The following is an 18,958-nucleotide window of genomic DNA, read 5'->3' as shown; positions in this document are numbered from 1 at the left end:
CCAGTTCATATCGACTGTCGCCGTGCCGACCGCGACCTCCGCCACAAAGGTGGGCCTTGCCGGCCGCCTCCTGATGAAATCACTAAATCTTACCCATCCAGCGTGGCCACTAGATCACAGAAATTTATGAATGCCGGTCGGGCGGCGGCGGCGGAGTTTATTTGAAATTGGCGGCCGGGTCGGGTGGTCCCGGCCGCCTGCCGCGCCTGTCTCAGAGTCCGGTCGGACGGGGCTGCGTCGGATCGGGTCAGGTCAGCTCGGGTCGGGCAGCGCTCACCGTCCACGGACCACTACCGTCGTCAGGGCGGGGCGGGGTCTGGGCGAGTGAGTGGGCCGCGCCCGCCTGGGCCCTCCTCGCCGGCGCGGCGGCCGGCCAACAATATCCCTTGCGCCGATTAAAGCACATAAATTCGGTCAGCATGACAGCAAAGAAAATGGAAACTGAACTGTGAGACAAAGCCGCGGCAAAAAAGGATTATTGGGTTCAAATAAAGGAGGGTGGGATGATAAGGTGGAAAATTAGATATCGACTTTCGGCGGCGGCGGCGCTGGTCAGCCCGGCGGCGGCGGATTACCCGCCGCGAGTCCCAACAGCCGCTCGGCCCAGAAAAAAGACGTCCAGCAGAATGCAGAAGCGTCGACGAAGTTAACCGAAAGTAGAACGAAAGGCGAGATACAGGCTGAAAAATGAAGTTTGGGAGCGTGAGAAATGGAATTCGCCAGAGGAAGTCCTATTTAGAAAGAGGGAGAGAGGAGAGAGGGGGAGGTGGAGAAGGAGAAGGGTTTCGTCGTATAAGTGGCAGTATGAGTGAAACAGTAAAGTGATGAAGCACAGCGGAGAGACACTGGAGTCGTAGTCAATATTGATTATGGAGTCCAGCAGAACAAGGAAATAGAGTCAAAATTGGATAGAGCTTGGCGTGGAAGTAGAAGTGAGGTGGAAATGAAGTGACCCCGCCCCCCTCTCCAGTCCCTGCCACCTCGCCCGCGCCCCCTCTCGGGCTCGCACACATCAGCCGGCCAAAACAAACCGCCGTACGGCGCCGCGCGATCAGCTTAGTATCAACAAAGATGGGCGACGGCTAAGGGCTCACCAGCGTAAATAATTACACAAGGAGCTGGCGGGCGGTGGCGGTCCCGGCGCCACCGACAGCCGCCTGACGTATGCACAATTACGGCGCTCTCCAGCCCGGGGGAGCGCCCCCTCCCCCCGGCCCGGCCCGCTGACCAGTGACCACCGCCGTGACCGACGGTCAAAGCCCAGCCCTGTGAGAGAGTCGCTCACAGGCGTCACTGTGGGGAGCAGGTGCGTACTGATGTGGGATTCTGAAGGGATCGCGATCGAGGCAGTTAGCAATTATTCTTGAAACGATCAGTGGAAGAAAATGATTCACTGGCAAACAACATGACGAAAATTGAAAAAGGGTAAAAATAAGTTATTTTAAATAAAATCACAAGACACTTCCAAAATCACATTCATTGTTGAAGAGCACTGAGCAGATCGGAGTCTGGCTGTTTTCTTTGAATTGTACAGCGAAAATATAAGATGGAAGACGTCCCCGTACCGCGAATATGTCCGTATACGATTACAAAACAGTATCTTTTTCCAGCACCGCCCCCAGACTGTTACTGGTAATCCATCAAATTGTTCCGAGGGCGTGTCCATCAGACTGGTGGGTGCGTCCATCCGACTCGTAGCGGACAAAGCGCCATGACTTTACTCAGATGTCGGCGCGCTGCCGCCGCGGAGAAATCCACTAAGCGCGAGTGGCTTGGGTGGCGCAGGCGGCCAGACGAGCCCATTTTGATAATCATTTATGCCGGCAGCGAAGTTGCCGTGCACGTAATTGGCTGCAGTCAGAGGATTTAGTTAATTTCTGAGCGTCCGCCGGTAACCTAATTTGAGCGGCGGCAATACCTCGGAGACTCTTGTTTGGCGCTCCGGTGATTCAATTTTCCGGCGCAGTATCGGGCCTGCTCCGCGGGCGCCGCGGGTGGGGCGCGGCCAGCAGCTTCTCTTAGCAAATGCGACGCGTGTGGCAGGTTGCTGGCATATGCATGCAACGAATGCTGGGGAAGGCATGATGCGTATCGCAATATCGAAGATGTGTATTGCATTTCCGACATTCTGTGTGATGTTCATTCCAACATCTCGCGCCGCGTCCCACAGAAAGTCGACTGCCGCTGTGTGCTTCCCCCCCCCCTCACCGCGACCCAGCCTGGTCCCCCGATACGGGACGCGGCGCACGTCGGCCGTTGACTGTGGCCGGACCATATTGCCAATATCGGCGGCGCGGGGCGGTGGCCAGATGGCGTCCGCCTGGACTCGGCCGCGGTCCGCCGTGGACCGCAGCACACACCGGCGTGGCCGAACTGGGCACACCAGCTGACCGCGGCCGACGTGCGGCCGTCGCGTCGGCGGTCAGCTGGCGTCCCGACACCGGCCACCCGCTGCCGAGGGAGCCCAGCTGCCCGCCGGGGCCGACTGGAGCGCGTCACGGCACTGGCAGCCGTCACATGCTGTTACTAACCGTCAAATTCCGCCCGCTCGGGGGTCGCGGCCATCCCGAGACATTACGAGCATCACAGGCGCCACGGCCGTCCCCGTCACGGGTCGTTAGTGCTGTTACGGCCATCCAGGGCGCCCCAGAGCCACACGGGTCACGGCTCGTCCGTCTGTCGCGGCGTCCCGTCACGGGCCGACCGCGTCACGGCGGCCAGAGGCGGCTCCGCGCCGCCGCCCGGGCAGTCCGTCCCCGTCTCGGCGCCGCCAGAGCGGCCGTGTCACCACAAACAGCGGGGCGGGACGGGACCGTACCGTCCCGCCGCAGCCAGCTCCCTCCGGTCAACAGCGGCGCAACGCGACACCGCCCGACCACCCGCCAACGGCGTATGGACCGGCCGCCGCGCGAGGGCTGGTCAGTTACTGGGCGCGCCGGGTTCATCTGGTGTAAACCAAGATGTCACAGGGGTCCGCCACTGTGGATTGAGTCGGCCGGGTAGCTAATGGTCATAAACGACCCCTCTGGTCCCATATGCTCTGGCTCTCCTCTCCCCGTGTTATCGGGATCACGCCGCCTCCCGCCGCGCCGCGTTGCGTCGATTTGCGCCACTCCGCGCCGCCGCGCATCGTCGGCGCCGACGCCCCCTCCCGCGCGACGCTCCAACTTTTACTATCAGTCTATTAATACCGAAAGACCATCAGCTGCTATTGCAATCAATGCACGAACCGTAAAACGGCATTAAACGCTTTTACTCGCAGTCTACGGGCATTAAGTGATCGTTGGGGTAATGTATGGGAAAAGTGGCGGTCGGCGGATCGCGAATCGGCCCACTAGATGTCGGCCCGAGCGCCGGCCGAGCGCAACAGATGAAGCGGCTGTACGTTCAAACTTGAGCCGGCCGAATGGGGCCGTCAGCCATTACGGTCGCTCGGGGAAGAGAGCGCGGGACACGAGGCAAAGAGAACGCCCCCGTCAGGGAAGCCAGTAACAGTAAAATACTCGAGGCGTAGCGACACAATGCGCCCGGAGCAGCGCGCTCCGAGCGAGCTTCCTTTTAAAAATTGAAACATAAACTAGTTCTGGATGATCGCATTTATGGAGCGGGTCACCGCCCGCCAGACGATATTCGCAGCGCGCCGCTCGCCGAGCAGCATACGGCCACCAGTTGTGCAGTGTTTACTTGAATGTCAACCATCAGCTTAGCCAGGCCGTCATCCACCTGGTCAGATTAACGCAATTTTTCGTCGCACGACCGAGCCAGTCCCATTGGATAAACTGAGCCATGGTGATATGTAAAGTTTCGTCCCCGTGATAGCAATACGAGTACCACAAACACGGCCCAATTGTGGCGGGCACCTCACAGGTGAGACGGTGTATGGCCGGAGACCGGCGGATCGTTATCACATCGCCGCAGCGGCCGGCGCGGGCGCCACGTCCATCGAAATAATCTGATATGTCATCAGCATGGCAGCGGCGGCCCACCTGGTCAGTGGTCACCCGGAGACTCGGCTCCAGGACCCGGCGTACTGCTGGTCCTCGCCGTACCGTACCGTACCGCAGCGCGGCCGCTCACCTGTTCGTATTTCTCCAGCTCCTGGTGGTAGATCTGCCGAATCTGCGCGAGCTTGGCGCGGTAGTCGGAGTGCTCGATGGTGCCCTCGGCCGAGGCGCCGCCGGCGGCGGCCGCCGCGCTGGCGTTGGTGGCCGCCTGCGCGCCGCCGCCCTTCTCGGGGCCGGCCACCCCCTCTGCGATGAGCATGTTGTCGAGCCGCATCAGCTGCGGGTCCGGCGGCTCCTCCTCCTGTGTGTTCCGCAGGTTTATCACTGCAACACAGACAGACAGAGTGGGGGGTGAGTGGACAGGGCACACACAGAGCAGCCTACACCACTGGCATACGGCCTATTCGGTAACAAATACTCATACACAACGGCAATCCGTCAGCATGTCATCGCCAACGTATTACGTCAATCGGTTGGCTGCAGAAACAACATCCACAACGACTTGACTGCTCCAGTTTGAATCAGCATCGAGAACAACACGATCATTGAGCAACTTTGCGGTTGGGCTAAGTCAACAACGCTGCGACGTCCGGAGTGACACGTTCTCATTTTCTCCTGCTCGGCCAAGTGGGTGCAGGCTGCAGATGTATCTGATCTGCAGGGAGGGCACCGCCGAGGGCGTCCCGGAACGGGCGGCCTCTGCACCCCGCGGGCGCCGCCGGTGACGCCGCCATTGCTCATGGCAGCGAGACTGTCCGTGTCTGCTGCGCCTCTGAAGTGGGCGGTCGCCGCCCGGGCCAGAGCGACATTCCGAGAGGTACTTGTTCCATTCCTCCCCGCCATAAAGACACTCTGGCGTCAATGACAGCTGTACGGCAATTACCGGGCCCTCATTTGTCCACGACTCATTAGCGCGACCAGTCGAACCGGTCAGCTGTCCGCTGGCCAGTGACGGTCTGCCGCGGCCGGCGGGACAGGGTCCGGAGATGCCGTCCCCACAGCAGCTGGTTATCCCCAGTTCCCATGGGAGCCGACGGCCCGAATACCGAGGGCTGGGGATGGGGCGGGGGCCAACCGGCCGCGCCAGAACGGCCGCCGCTGCGCCACGAGTGCTAATGAGCTCGCCAGAGACGCCGCAGAGCGCCGCAGCAAAAACGTCCGGCGGCCGGCCGGCGAGACCGCGTCCTCGGACAACGGCCGCGTCCACTCACTCCCTCCAGCCTCCATCCAGTTCCCACTCCCTCTCAGGGAGGCCGAGACGGCAGGACGCACCAGCTGCAGTGAACAGAAACCAAAACGGGTCGTAACAGCACTCCGAGCGGCGGCGGCCAACGGCAGTAGGAGCCAAAAATGGCCCCAACAAATGCAGTCGTGGGTGATGGCAAATTGCAAAAACTTGCAAGCTACAGAGCCAACAGCAATAAAAGTGATGTTCTGGACAAGGAGGGACATGTGGATTGTGTACTCCAGTGCTGCGCGCCGAGTCCCCTCCGTTCCACAGCGAACGCACGTCCACACTCGGGTAAACATCTATCCATTACTCACAGCGATTTCCCATGGCACGACTCCCAGTTTGGCAGCTTTGTTTCCGGCAGAGTCAGCCGAGCGTCACGGCTGTGACTCGGTGTCGACTCACGGGACCAGGGGAGGGGGAGGGGCCGGGGTGGCTTCGCCGGCCGCCCATCAGCCTCACAGACCCGGCGGAACGCACCGCCGCCGGCGCCGCCGTCTCCGCGGAGAAACGAGCGTCGCCGCCCAGCCGCCGCTCAGCGACCGCGTCAAATTTACACGGGCCCCGGGTGTAATGATTTCCCCGGCGCGGCGGCGGCGCCGACCATCGGTCTCTGGGGAGTCGTGCCCACTCCGCCGGCCGCCGCCGCCGCCCGCCGGCCGCCGGCGCGCACCGGAATTAAAATCGTCCCATCAGCGCCGCCACGGAGACAGCCGCCCGCCGTCCCGGAAACGTGACGGGACGGCGGCGGCGGCGTCTCCGCCTGACCGCGGCGGTGGATCAGCCTCCGGCGGCAGCCCTGTCAGTCCGCCGGGCGATCCCTCACCGCGGCCGGCGGCGCGGCCACTCCGGGTCGGCCGGTGACACGGGACATGATCTCTCTGTCATCGCCGTCCGCCGGCTGGCCGCCGACGCATTTTTCACCCTCCGCCCGTCGGCAATTAATTCGCGCCGCGCCGACACGGCCCGCCGGCGGCGTACAGGTGTAAATATGAAGAATCGCCCACCCGACACCGGCTGATGTATTGTCGGCGGTGACAATTTGTTCGGTGTCAATTATAAATGAATCAGCGATGAGGCGCAGCGATAGCAGTCGGCGGACGGACGCCGGACAGGGCGCATTCCGGGGCCGGGGAGCTCTCGCAGGAGGATACAGAACCAGCCCGGCCCGAGACCAGCGCCGTGAACCTGTCGGTATGCGGGCCGCCAGCCGGGGACGGAGCCAGCAGCCCCGCCGATCGACTGGACGATAGCGCGCCGCAAAACGAGACCCTGCCGATGGAGCCGCTCAGCCGTGTACATTGTGTACGGTTTTAATTGTCCAATAAGACAAATGTTTCGGCAGACAATCACGTGACTGAGCCTGGCGGTTAGTGACTGGACATCTGTAAGTGAGGCAGAGACATCATAAAGAACTGGAGCGGTGCCGATAAAAGTTGAACGGGGAGAGACAGCCACAACAAGAGGAGCCGAGAGTGACGCTGATAAAGCTTAGATAAATTGACGAAGCACGCACGATATAACGAGAAGTGGCCCAAAGGCATTTTTATGAAGCACTATAAGCCACCAAAACGATAAGCGAAATGACCATGGCTATTTCAACCAGTTTTACAACGGATTTTATCATAAATAATTACAGCCATTTTAAAAGCTGGCTGCAGATATAAATCATCCACACAATCAGCTTAGGATGATACATACAATGGCCGACCCTTTAAGGATATCTTGCAAATATCTTAAAGGCATTTCAGGATTAGGCGGTGACCGTCGGAAACCTACCGACTTTTTCTGGCACAGCAGTAGTTACTGTTGTGCAAAGTGATTCACGGCTCAATTGTGCACCTACCCAGGGGAACAAACGGCCGACTTCGAAAAACAATTATGGAAAGATAAGACTAAGCGCAAAGCGTCGAACATAAAAACGAAACTCAGCAGCGCCTACAACGGGCAAGACAGCCGTCAAAATAGCATCTCGGTCATTTTTAGACCTTTGCCATACTATCATTACTATGAAGCGCAGGTGTTCCCGCTCTCCCACTTCAATCGTCATCGCCTAGAGCTCGTTCATCGCCACTCATCCTGGCTCGCCCCAGTGACACATACGGCACGTTCTGATCACGCACTGCGTCTGGTGCGCGCGCCACATGTGTCAATGGCGCGCCACGTGCGTGGCGCCGGCGCCTCCGACAAATGCCGATGTCTTGTTAATTCCGCTGTGTCAACAGTTTAAAACCGGACGCTTTATGGCCTATAAATCTTACCGCAGCGTTCCGAAAATTAATCATAAATTCAGGCCGACGGCCGTGCCGTCGCGGCCATCCGGTTATCAGGGGGCCGTCGGCCGGCTCGGCGGCCGCCGTGTCACCGACGAGTTATCCGACTGTTATGGCACAGTTTCATCATGGGATTACGGGTGCGGCGCGTCAGAGCCGGCCGTCGGCCGCACATCACTCGGCGGGCGCGCTGCTCAGCCGGACTGCACACTGTGCACACTGGCGGGGGTACAGCCGGCCACTTCAGAGAGCGACCACCCGCAGACCGCGCCGACCCGACCCCGCTGACCCAGCAGACGTCAGCCGGGCCATCAGACGTCACTCCACGTCATCGGCGTCATCCCACGTCACTCGTCGCCCGGGACCGTTCAGCGATAGGGGTTCATTAGTCAGAACAGACAACCTTAATGCGACTCAATGATATCCAAACACAACAGCCGAATAATGTTGTACAGAGTTGTAGTCGAGTGTATTGGGTGCTTCTCCTGCGACCGTTCCAACCACACTGCCAACCCTCTCGCACGACCCGGCGCCGCTACCACCGCGACTCGGCGCCCCCGTCGCCACACATGTAACAGGACACCCCCCTTGGACACATTTGTCAGTGTCGGCTAGACGGCGTCCCCCAGGCGCGTCTGGGCCACGCAGCGTCTCAGCCGGTCACACAGAGCTACACATAACTATAAACTACACGTCCCCCTGATCTTTAAGATCACATCTCAATGCATACACACAATATGACACAATGCACTATGACACTATGACACTTACATCAGACACTTGAGACACAAAATGCGACACAATCAACGCGAAAGACAAAATACATTACAGCAGTTAGCCGATATTATTCGGTACTACTACCCCGAAGCGTTCTGGCGGAGCCCCCACTCTCGCGCTACGTCGCGGTTCAGTACTGTTCTGAGCCGGTGGCTCATCAGAGGTCGGCCGCGGCAGCTCCACCTCTACAGAGGGATCAGTCTCGCGGTCGCCGACTGCCGATGAATGCTCTGACGCACCGAGCGACAAAGCCGGCTCACTGTCGTCCTCGATCGGGGGATCGGCCGCCGTCGGCTGCCCCGTGTGCCGGTGGCGCACGCACCTAACGTGCCACGGAGCACCGTCAACTTCGATAAGCTGGTCGGTCACGATACGTGTGACGGTGCCAGGCCGGGAAACGTCAGTACAGCGAGTCGCAGGCCCGCGGCGCCGCACCCACACCAGGTCGCCCTCCCTAAAGCCGGCTCCCCGCTCAGAGTCTGCAGGGAGAGCCGGCGGCGGCCGGTCATCGTGTCCGCCGGCGCCGGTCACCGGCAGGTCACGCCCGACACGACGGAACACGCCGGCGGCGGGAGCGCTCTCAGGCTGCGAGCCATCTCGGGGCGTCATATTGTAGCGGTGAAGTGATTCCGCGATGGTACATCCTTTGCGGGCTGACATCACTTTAATCGTCCGGTGATGACGCTCCACGATGCCGTTCCCACCTGCCTCGTGCACCGCCCTGAACCGAAGGGTCACGCCCCATCTCGCCGCGAACGCTCCCATGCGGCGACCACGGAACTCAGTGGCGTTATCCAGAAGCAGTTCTGCTGGCGCCCCGTGCTCCAGAAAGACGGTTTCCAGATGAGCAGTGATCTCGGCCGCATCTGACCGGCGCAATCGCCGCCATATTCCATAGCGGGACGGACCACAATCGACCACGGTCAGATAGTGATCGCCACGGTAGTGTGTGACATCGATGGCGAGACGCTCCCAGGTCAGTTGAACGCCCAGTGACCCGTGTCGCCAGCGGGTCGGTGCCGGGTCGATTGACTGGCACACGTCACACGTCCGAATCACTGCGCGCACCGCTGGCTTAGTGGCCCACTGCTCTCCGTCACGCCGCAAATACCAGAGCGTGCGCCTTACACCCTGGTGTCCAATGTTCTCGTGCACCGCTCGAATTTTTGCAGCCGTGTCGGGGTGTGTGGACTCTCCGTCCGGCGCCACTGCAGCCGCCACCGGCACCGCGCCTGTCGCCGTTGCCGTCTCCTCCTCTGCCCTGCAGGCTCGAAGCCATTCCTTGGGCACGCGTGTCATTTCGTCCGCCGGATTTTCATCTGACTTGACCAGCTTGATGGTGATCGTCAACTGGAACTCAGCCACCAGCTCACGGATGATGTCCACCCGTCGGCGAATCAACATTTCGGCATGAGCTTTTGTCCGGAGACGCGACCGGCCGCTCAGTGCGTCACCGACCCACTTATGAACGGTCGCCGAGTCCGTGCGGAGATCGATCACTCTGATCCCCCACGCGATCGCCATGTTGACGCCGCTGAGCGCCGCGTCCAGCTCAGCCATATTTATATGCATGGCTGCTTTAGTCTCCGGCCGCAGCCAGCTCCCGTCCTCCACTACGCCGCCTTCCGGATCCTCCAGGACGACGCCCGAGGCGAGACTGCTGGCGTCTGTCCATACGGTCAGCTTTTCACCCGTCAGCCTCCAGGGTCCACGGGCCGGGTCATTGGAGGTCACCCTTTCAGCCACTTGGCTGACTTGAGCGCGCAGGTCCGGGTCATCGATGGGGTCATCCCAGCCCTGACTGAGAGCATTAGCCCGTCTCTTTAGCCAGGCCGCAGCTGGACGCAGCCAGCCGGCCACTGGAAGGTGGGAAACCAGCTGGCCGCACCATGCAAACAGCGCCCTGCGCGTCATCACCTCTGGCGGTGCGCCGACGGGGTTGTCCCGGCGCCACTGCAGCTCTCCCGAGCGCGAACAGCTCACCTGCAGCCCCAGCATTCGAGCGCCGTCAGCCGGGCGCTGCGGTGGCTTGCAGACAAGGCCGTACCGGGAGAAGTGCTCTGCAACCTGCTCCGCGGAGATGACGTCCTCATTCACGAGAAGGTCGTCAACGTACGGGAGAACGCCCCGGCTGACCGCCTCGTTCTGCTCAAGTATAGTCCGCACCACAGATCTCATGATGTTCGGAGCTACATTCAGCCCATATGACATGCGCTGCAGGCAGTGAAGCTGACCACGCACTCGTACGGTGTGGTATGGCCAAAGCCGTCTGTCCAGCCGGAGCTGCATGTAGGCCTTTCTCAGATCGAGCACTGCCAATCGTGAGCCGTGCCGCCGCCAGCGACGGAGTTGCTCTGCGCACACCTCTGCGTCTGCTGTATGGGCGGTGACGTGCCTGTTGAGTTCGCGATAATCCAATACCGGCCGCACCTTGTCCTTGTTGGGCTGTTCAACCGCCATCAGAGGTATCAGACCACGCGCTGGGCCGTCCACTCGCTCGTCATATGGCCGCAGCCACCCCTCTCGAGCCCACAGTTCCAGCTCCTCGTCATAGGCTGGCCGCGCCGCGTCCGGCACTTTGTACTGGGCGACAGTATTGTGGAGGCGGTCCGGGCCCTCTCCGTCTGTCCACTTCCAGGCCACAGTCCACTCGCCACTGTCCGCCGAAAACCGGGCCGTAAAATCCACGGCGTCCACTGACAGGTCCCCACGGTCCACATTGGCGGCCGGCGCCGCCCCTCTCACCGGACCCGCCCCCGTCACGGGCGCCGTCCCTGCCGCGGCCTTGGCATTGGCCGCCACCACTGCTCCATTTGTCACCGGCCCTGCCGCCGCCGTCTCGCCCTGCACCGCGGCCGCCGTTCCCACGACTTTAGGGGCCACCGTACGCACAGCTGGCGTCGCCACCGCCACCGCCGCCGTCGTTGCTGGCGGCGCCGTCTCCGTTGGCACCGCTGTCCTAGCAGCTGGCCTCGCCCCTGACACCAGCGGCGGCACCGCCACCGCCGCCGTCGCTGCTGGCGCCGCTCCTGTCACCACCGTCGGCACCGCCGGCGCCACCGCCGTCACCGCCGGTGCCGCTGCTTCCACAGCCGACACCGCCCCCGTCACCACTGTCGGCGCCACCGCCGCTGCCGCTGCCGGCACCACTGCCGCACCAAATTCCACGCCATTGGGCATCTTCACACACACTCCGCCCAGTGCCACAATACCAGACATACCGAGCACCACGTCCATGCCCAGCGGCCGATCGGGTACGACCAGGGCCGTCAGGCTCGCCCGGTTCTCCCGGTGCTGCACGGTGATCTCAGCGATGCCCAGACAGCGCAGCGTCCCGCCGTTCACGGTCATCATGTTGACCGGGCGCGGTGACCAGTCCGAGCAGGCTCCAGCATGAACGAGTGTGTCCGTGCAGCCCGTGTCCACTAGAGCACGGCACTTACGCCCGTCCACGCTGATCCACACGACCGGAAGTGTGCGCGCTACTGATTGGGAGACGGCGCTGGCGCTGACGCGGTCTCCCGACCGTTTGGGCACCTTCTTGCGATGTGACCCACCTGGTCACATACCCAGCAGCGCGGCGGGGGGCGGCTGGCTCTGCGCTCCATCGGTTTACGGCGGCTCGTTCCGTCGGCCCGCTCACGGGTCGCCGCCGCCACCGTGGAGGTGCGCTCGTCGCTGAGCACTGCCCGCGCCCTCGTCAGAATGCTGGCCAGGTCCAGCGCCTCTGCTCGAGTGCCGGCCCGAATCGCGCTGCGGACGGTGTCCGGCAGTCCAGCGATGAAGGCACAAGCGAGGGCCTTTTCCGATACTCCACCGTGCAGCGTAGCCAAACGGCGCAGGTCCGCCAGATAAACGTCGGCCGACTCGCCCGGCTGGAGACGGCGGCTGGCATACGCGTCGTAGGCCGCCAGCGGGTCCATGGCGAAGGCGTCGTACAGCGCGTCCCTGACGCTGTCCACGGAGCGGCGGCTCTCCTCTGACATCTGCAGCCAGACCGCGAAGGCACCGCCAGTCAGTCGTGCTGGCAGCACGAGCGCCAGATTCACCCCATGGTGCTTGCTCAACACCTCGGCACGGGTGAACCATTCCACTATGTCCGCACCGGTCCCTTCGCCACTGAACTCGGGTATTAGCCGAGGGTCGAAAGTGGCCCTTCCGCCGGACTCCGCTGCCGTCGGTGTCACACCAGCACTAGCACTCGCAGATGCCTTCACTTTAGGCATGGTGCCGAAATAGCTTGTAGTCGAGTGTATTGGGTGCTTCTCCTGCGACCGTTCCAACCACACTGCCAACCCTCTCGCACGACCCGGCGCCGCTACCACCGCGACTCGGCGCCCCCGTCGCCACACATGTAACAGGACACCCCCCTTGGACACATTTGTCAGTGTCGGCTAGACGGCGTCCCCCAGGCGCGTCTGGGCCACGCAGCGTCTCAGCCGGTCACACAGAGCTACACATAACTATAAACTACAAGAGTGCGGCGATCAGCATAGCAAACAGCTTCATAGCTTAGCAAAACAGCACTTTACAGTAGACGGCGTCCCCACAGCTACCCATTTGCTGGACTGCCTCCAGCTATGACTGCAATAGCAATCTAACAATATTCCTTTTAGATAGGCATCATTCCGACTGGCAATGCCAAAGGCCATACCAGGTGAGTGATGGAAGGATCGGTCAAGTGGGCAAACAAAGTTACTGCTCCGGGAGAAAAGGGCCAGTATGAAGACAATGTGGGAATATACGTTAGAATAGTGACAGAAAAACGAGACCTGGCAAGGGAGGGAGTCAGGAACAGGCTCCGGGGCAGGACCTGAGCAGGTCACGGGATGACCCGCAGCCAGGCCCGGCGCCCCCGGGCGTTCTCGGTACCGCCGCTGGGCCTGTGGGGAGCGGCGGTGGCCGGGCCGGGCAGCGGGCGGCATCTGGGCCGGTCGCCTGATTAGATTCGGGCCGCCCTGACCGGTGGCAGCTGCGACAGCGGCGTGGAGCCGCTGGGGGGCGCAGGGTCCAGCAGACCTGCCCAGCCGCAGACGGTGGCACGCGGGCGATTTCATCACCGAAACGCTTCACCAGGCCGTCAACTCCCCTGGCGGCGGGCGGCTGTGAGGTCTGCGCACGGCAGCTGTGCAGCGCTCCCGCAGCTGACTGTTTTCCAGTCTCGCTGTGAGGCCCACTGACAGCCGAATTACGTCTGCCATCGAGCTTCAGCAGACGCCGGAGTGACCAGTCCACAAAAATCGACACAAACATCGCCCACAATCCTATGCCACCTCAGTTCTCACCCCATTAGCCTTTCTTCCATAACGCATTTTCCTAAGAACTTGTCCCACAAATTCCAACAATGTTTTGTCATCTTCCAGTACACCCCATCAACTCCCATCCAATGCTACCGTCCCCCCAAAAAATACAAACGCCTCCCGCCACTTGCCACCGCATCTCAGCGCCCCTACAACCTCCAAATAATTCCAACACCTCCCACTACTATTTTCCATCACTTCACCTCCCATGACCCACCCTCTCCCACTAATTCCCACCCCGCCCACCACTTTCCCGGCTCGGGAGCAGCGGACTCACTTTACCACGGCGCGCTGTCAAATAAGTTAACTGCCGCACTCTAAATTACACTTTCGCGTATCACCGGCGTGCAGGGCGAATGACTCACGGCCCGCCGGCCGCTGCGGCGGCGGCCCTACGTGCCGGCAGGCCGTGTGCCGCCGCCGAACTTGTAGCGCCGCCGTATTTTGCATAAATTGCCGACAATTCGGCCATTTTCACGTGCACGCCCCTGAACGTTAGAGCGCACCGGTGAGCGATTACTACAGTTCTCAAATGAATGTAACGATTATGGCAGAGTCGTATCTCACTTGATATTCGGCAAGCACCCCTAAACGGCCATCCGTTCTGTCACTCAATGCACCGCAAACCACCGGAAGGGAAGCAATTTTCTGCGGCGGAAACAAGCCAAGAGAATGATTAAATTAAAATTGCCAACACAAATCTGCCGAAATTATGCGAACTGGTTACACGGCTGGGAGAACGTCACTCGCCTAAGCAGCAGTAACCATGCGCCTGACGACCGCTTCGCAACGGCTCGTTTGGGTCAAAGTACGTAGCGCTGGAAGCAGCTCATGAACTTGACGTCTCCACTCGGACTCGGTTCCTGGGCGATTACGGCCTGTGTTAGGACGCCGTTCGGCAGCCGGGGACGAGTTCTGGCGGTCATTGCCTCCCGACCATACTGTCAGTTGATGACTCCAACTTCCTGACAGATGCCGCCAGGAAGTGTCTTTTTATCGAACACATCCCATCGCCGTTAAACTGGAAGAGCCTTCATAAACGGCGCTATGTGGAGCGGTTATTTTACATGGGCCGACCGGAGCGGCGGGTATGGGTGCTGAGCCTGCTTCATGGCGCTGTCCGCCTGACAGCTCAGTCGACCGTGAGGGGTGATGTCACCCGCGTCCGACCCGCACCTCCCTCGGATCAGGTGACACAACAGCGGGCGGCAGAACGAGCGAAACCACGCCAATGGTGATCAACCACCTTAAGCAGCGCCTTCGTGTCACAAGCACCGCAACGCGCATCGCGCCGGCGGCGGCCGGCCATCGACCCACCGCCGACCGACCGGCTCGGTTTGGTTTGGTGGGGTGCGGCGACTGGAAACGTGGCGCGACAAGAAGAGGGGAGGGGGAAGCAAGTGAGGCAGAGGCGGGGCTGACGGGGGCCGGCCATAACGCAGACATGGATGTGCTCGATTAGCCGTATAGAGTGAAGGAAGATACTACTTTGAATTGGTGCAAGGCGGCATGCAGCTGGAACGAAGCGTTTGTGTTTGTATCACATGCGGCGAAGCTGGCCAGCCAAGGTCAAGGAGGTTCCAAGGGGGCCTCCTAGCTTCCACGGCTGGTGCTGCTGTTCGTATCAGTGATGCGGTAGGTGCCGACATCTCGAACCCAGCCCCACTGCCGACGGTGCTTCAGCTGGCGATCGAGGAAGTTCACCGCACTCGGCCTACACCTGAGACGGCCGAACACCGCCCATTGGCATCGCCAGCTCGTTCCAGACATGTTTGCCGGGGATAATGTTATGATTTCACAAAATAGCAATGGCAATTTACTCTTCAGATGTAGATTCCGATTGCATTTACGAGTATGCATTACCTCGCTTTGACGCAATGGATACCTGAGAAGCCGAGCTTCAATGGCTATCGGGTGCCAGACAACATGATTCATGAATTGCAAACGCCGCATTGGAAGTTTAACAGCTTCATAGAGGTCAGAGGGATCCGTAAAACTCCGTGTCGATTGTCACTATTACCAAATACTGGAGCGCGTTTTTATCACTCACCCCAGTGTAGCATTACATCATCGGACAGCAGTCGGCGGATGACCGTCGAGTCAGCATGTTCTACAATCTCACTCGTCGTGTAGCTGCCGTCCTTTGCCAGGTGACATGCAGACAGCACGACCCGAGCCCGTCCAGCGGCCGGCTGTCTTGCCTAATGGCTTGCATGCACAGGCACCCCACACGAATGTCGCAATGAGCATGGCAACTGAACTAGAGAGCGACTGAGTATGGATTGCGAAACCGCTGTCCGGGGCGCGTCCGACGCCAAACTACACAGCCACGTCGTGTAGGGCCTTCACTGACGCGCAGCCCGTCGCCGAAGGTGGCGCGGCCGACACGGCTCGCGGCGCGCGCGGCGTTACCGGGGCGCCGCGGACACGGCTGGGTGGGTGGCGGACACGTCTCGCCAGGCCGAGCCAGCAGGTGCGCCCGCTGCGTCTCAATCCCGTGTCCCCGGCAGTGTCTGGGGCCCGTCTCGGCCCCATAGCGTCCCGGTCGCGTCTCGTCTCGGCCGCGGCCGCCCACAGCACCGCCGTCACCAGCCGGCCCTCAGAGCCAGCCCGACATCGAAGGACACCGTGTCGAACAAGCCCGATTTGACAGACAGTTAAGGCCGACACTGATACGGTGCGGGTTTTTACGGTTTCTGGTTTAAAGGGACAGTATCATCGAAAAAAAATCAATGTATGGAGCTGATTTTTTTTTTACTAGCATTTCTTGTTTTTCTGAATCAGAAAAACATAGTTTGAGGACCGAACTCGGTGAAAAATATTGCAACCACATTTCATTTTCATGATTCATTTTCATGAGCGAACCACCACTATACAAGCATGGCCGCCAGTTTGGAAGCATGCAAAATTACTACAGAACTGGCGCAGATAATACATTATTGACGCTACGCTTACGCGGTCGTTCTTCTGATTGAGTTGTCCTTACGGAGAGGTAGCCTTAGGTATTTGTAGCGTGTCGCACTCACTTGTATTTGCTTCCCGATCAAGATAACACTTCAGTACAGGTGCCGCACTCTCTGCGCTCGGCTCCGATCACACACTGCCCTGCGACCGGTCAGCGACCTCCGCCGGCAGGCAGATAGGCCCGCCCTCTACGATCGAACACCGAAAGTTGCAGTTCTTACTCTTAACACTAGTTGAACGCCTACATATTGCCTATAAAAATATCACGTGACAATTGGAGGGAGTGACAATTGGACGTGACAATTGACAATGGGAGAAAATATCACGTGACAATCACGTGATAAACGTCATACATTGGAGGGAGATTGTGATTCAAGCTGGAGGAATTCCTTTGTTGAGCCGCTAGAATCCGAAGGAAACAGCGGAAATTGCCTACGACTATTTAATGAATTTAACGGTGATGAATAAGTGCGAAAAACGTTTTGGCTTTATAAAATTTGATGAAATGACCAGGGTAAAAGTTTTATTACTGGCGGTCAATTCAAAACGGCGCAAACATTTAAAAAGTGAAGATAGTGAAGCACGATTCAGCACGATTCAAAGTGTGGTACACCTTTCGTACTTTGAGCGGCGATAGCGGGATAACGGTGTGGAGCTTCGAGGATCGGTCTTCAGTTCCCGGACCAGAAAGGTGGGGCCTATGCAATGTCAAATTTCATCAAAATGGTGATACTGTCCCTTTAACCTGAAGTGAACACCTGAAAAATGACATGCTACTTGACATGTGGTACCTGTACGGGGATGTCGGTCGTGCGGCTGGCTTAGGGCGCGCGACGACAGGCGGCGATTGTGCGCACTGACAAAGGACAGAGAGCCATGGATTACCGATTCTGCTCCACGAACTACACTATATTTCACCGATAGCAGATCGAACTACGCACGCTGCCGGGACTGAGTCACCGAACCTCGCCTGTCCCACGGCTGGAATTGGTGCGCCGCTATGTAACTGATTCACCTCCACTGAGCGGACCGTGTTGCGCGGGACGCTCCGCCCGGCACCTGCCCCGACCGGCAGAGCCTGGGAGCGCCATCGGAGCGTCATTCCGAACATCAGCAGGGGGTGGACGGGCCGGGCGGCTGCGATACCGCCCGTCCGGGCGCCGCGCAGCTCAGCGGGCCCGCGGGGGTCACGAGCCTAGCAGGACGTTAAATATGACCACCACAGGCCCGACCACTTTCCATTGTCAGTGTCCGTTCCCGATCGCCGCGATATCGATCTTCTCAGTACCGATGCCGACGCTGGTCCGGCCCATTATCGATCTAAACGACCCTGGCGACTATCCGATGGTCGGTAATCGACGCGCCGATTTATGATCGACGGCGATATACATCTTGATCCGGGGCGGGATGTCAATCCTGGACCGGGGGTCTCTGCCGATCTGTGTGCTCGGCGCCGCATTGATCCCGAGCCGCTGCAGTGTCGATATTCGCCCGGACCGGGTGCCGTTTGACCGCCCTCTCAGCGCCTCAGAACGACTGCGGCCCGCTCACAGTCGGCCACTTTGTGCCTCCTCCCGCTGACGCCGCGGCTCGCTCGGCGCGCTCTCTCAACACGTCGTCAACATTCTAGCGAGCCAATAAAATGCAAATTGTCCGGCGCGCTGACAGACGACGCTCTCGATGCGGCCCGATCGGCCGGCGCCGAGACAGTTTCTGCTCTCGGCCGCCGAGGTCACAGCCGACGGGCGGTCCGGGGACGCCCGGTGCGGCCCGCGCTGGCTGTCGGCACCGGCGACCCCGGGGTCAGGCGGGTCGCAGCGGGGGGAGGGGGTGCAGACAGCGCCGCCGGCGCTCCTCTCATCTCGGCCAGCCGAGCCACTCGAGTTGGCCGCACGGATTCGCGGCCGACTTTGCCGCCGCCCAACTTTGCTAAATTATGAACTTCATTTGGGGTAAAGTGGGCGGTCCTCTGGTAATAAAACCAACACCACTTCGCGCCAAGTTGGCACATATTTTACATACACCACCAGCAATTCACTTATGGAATTGGATCTATGCCCTCATAGAAATGTGCATTAGAGAATCAGGCCTGGAAACTTGATGTCGCCATCTCGTTCCGCTCAAGTTACGACCCATGTGCCGAAAATGAGCGTAAATTGAATAATTCCAGTCTAACTGCCATAAACGCATTACGCTGGTAAGCACCCAGCATGCAATTGAGAATGATGGAAAGGAACGAAGCCTTCATTCATACTGCCTTGTGCCTTCGCTGGGCTGAGGGAGCTTGGAACGCTGAATTACTTTCCAACGTAGCCTGCGCTGGACCAGCATGTTCCCATCAATGGCAGGCGCACGGGAACATGGCGTATTCTGGCATGGCGGCGTCAGTCTGTGTCAGGGACTGGTGCG

The 18,958-nt window shown here is 60.0% G+C and overlaps 1 protein-coding gene across 6 annotated transcripts in view; it reads right to left on the bottom strand.

Annotated features, from left to right (window-relative positions):
- Window positions 1-18,958, bottom strand: part of LOC122365609 (homeobox protein extradenticle-like) — an 87,973-nt gene that overhangs the window by 28,127 nt on the left and 40,888 nt on the right. For all 6 annotated transcript variants that reach the window (XM_043336965.1, XM_043336970.1, XM_043336971.1 and 3 more), the window contains exon 3: window positions 4,078-4,328. In XM_043336965.1, coding sequence (XP_043192900.1) covers window positions 4,078-4,328 — 251 coding nt within the window. The remainder of the gene's footprint in view (window positions 1-4,077; window positions 4,329-18,958) is intronic.

The sequence above is a fragment of the Amphibalanus amphitrite genome, unplaced genomic scaffold (genome assembly GCF_019059575.1).
Source record: "Amphibalanus amphitrite isolate SeventyFive unplaced genomic scaffold, NRLGWU_Aamphi_draft 000751F_arrow, whole genome shotgun sequence".
Classification (NCBI taxonomy): domain Eukaryota; kingdom Metazoa; phylum Arthropoda; class Thecostraca; order Balanomorpha; family Balanidae; genus Amphibalanus; species Amphibalanus amphitrite.
This window is presented reverse-complemented; position numbering and strand designations above follow the sequence as displayed.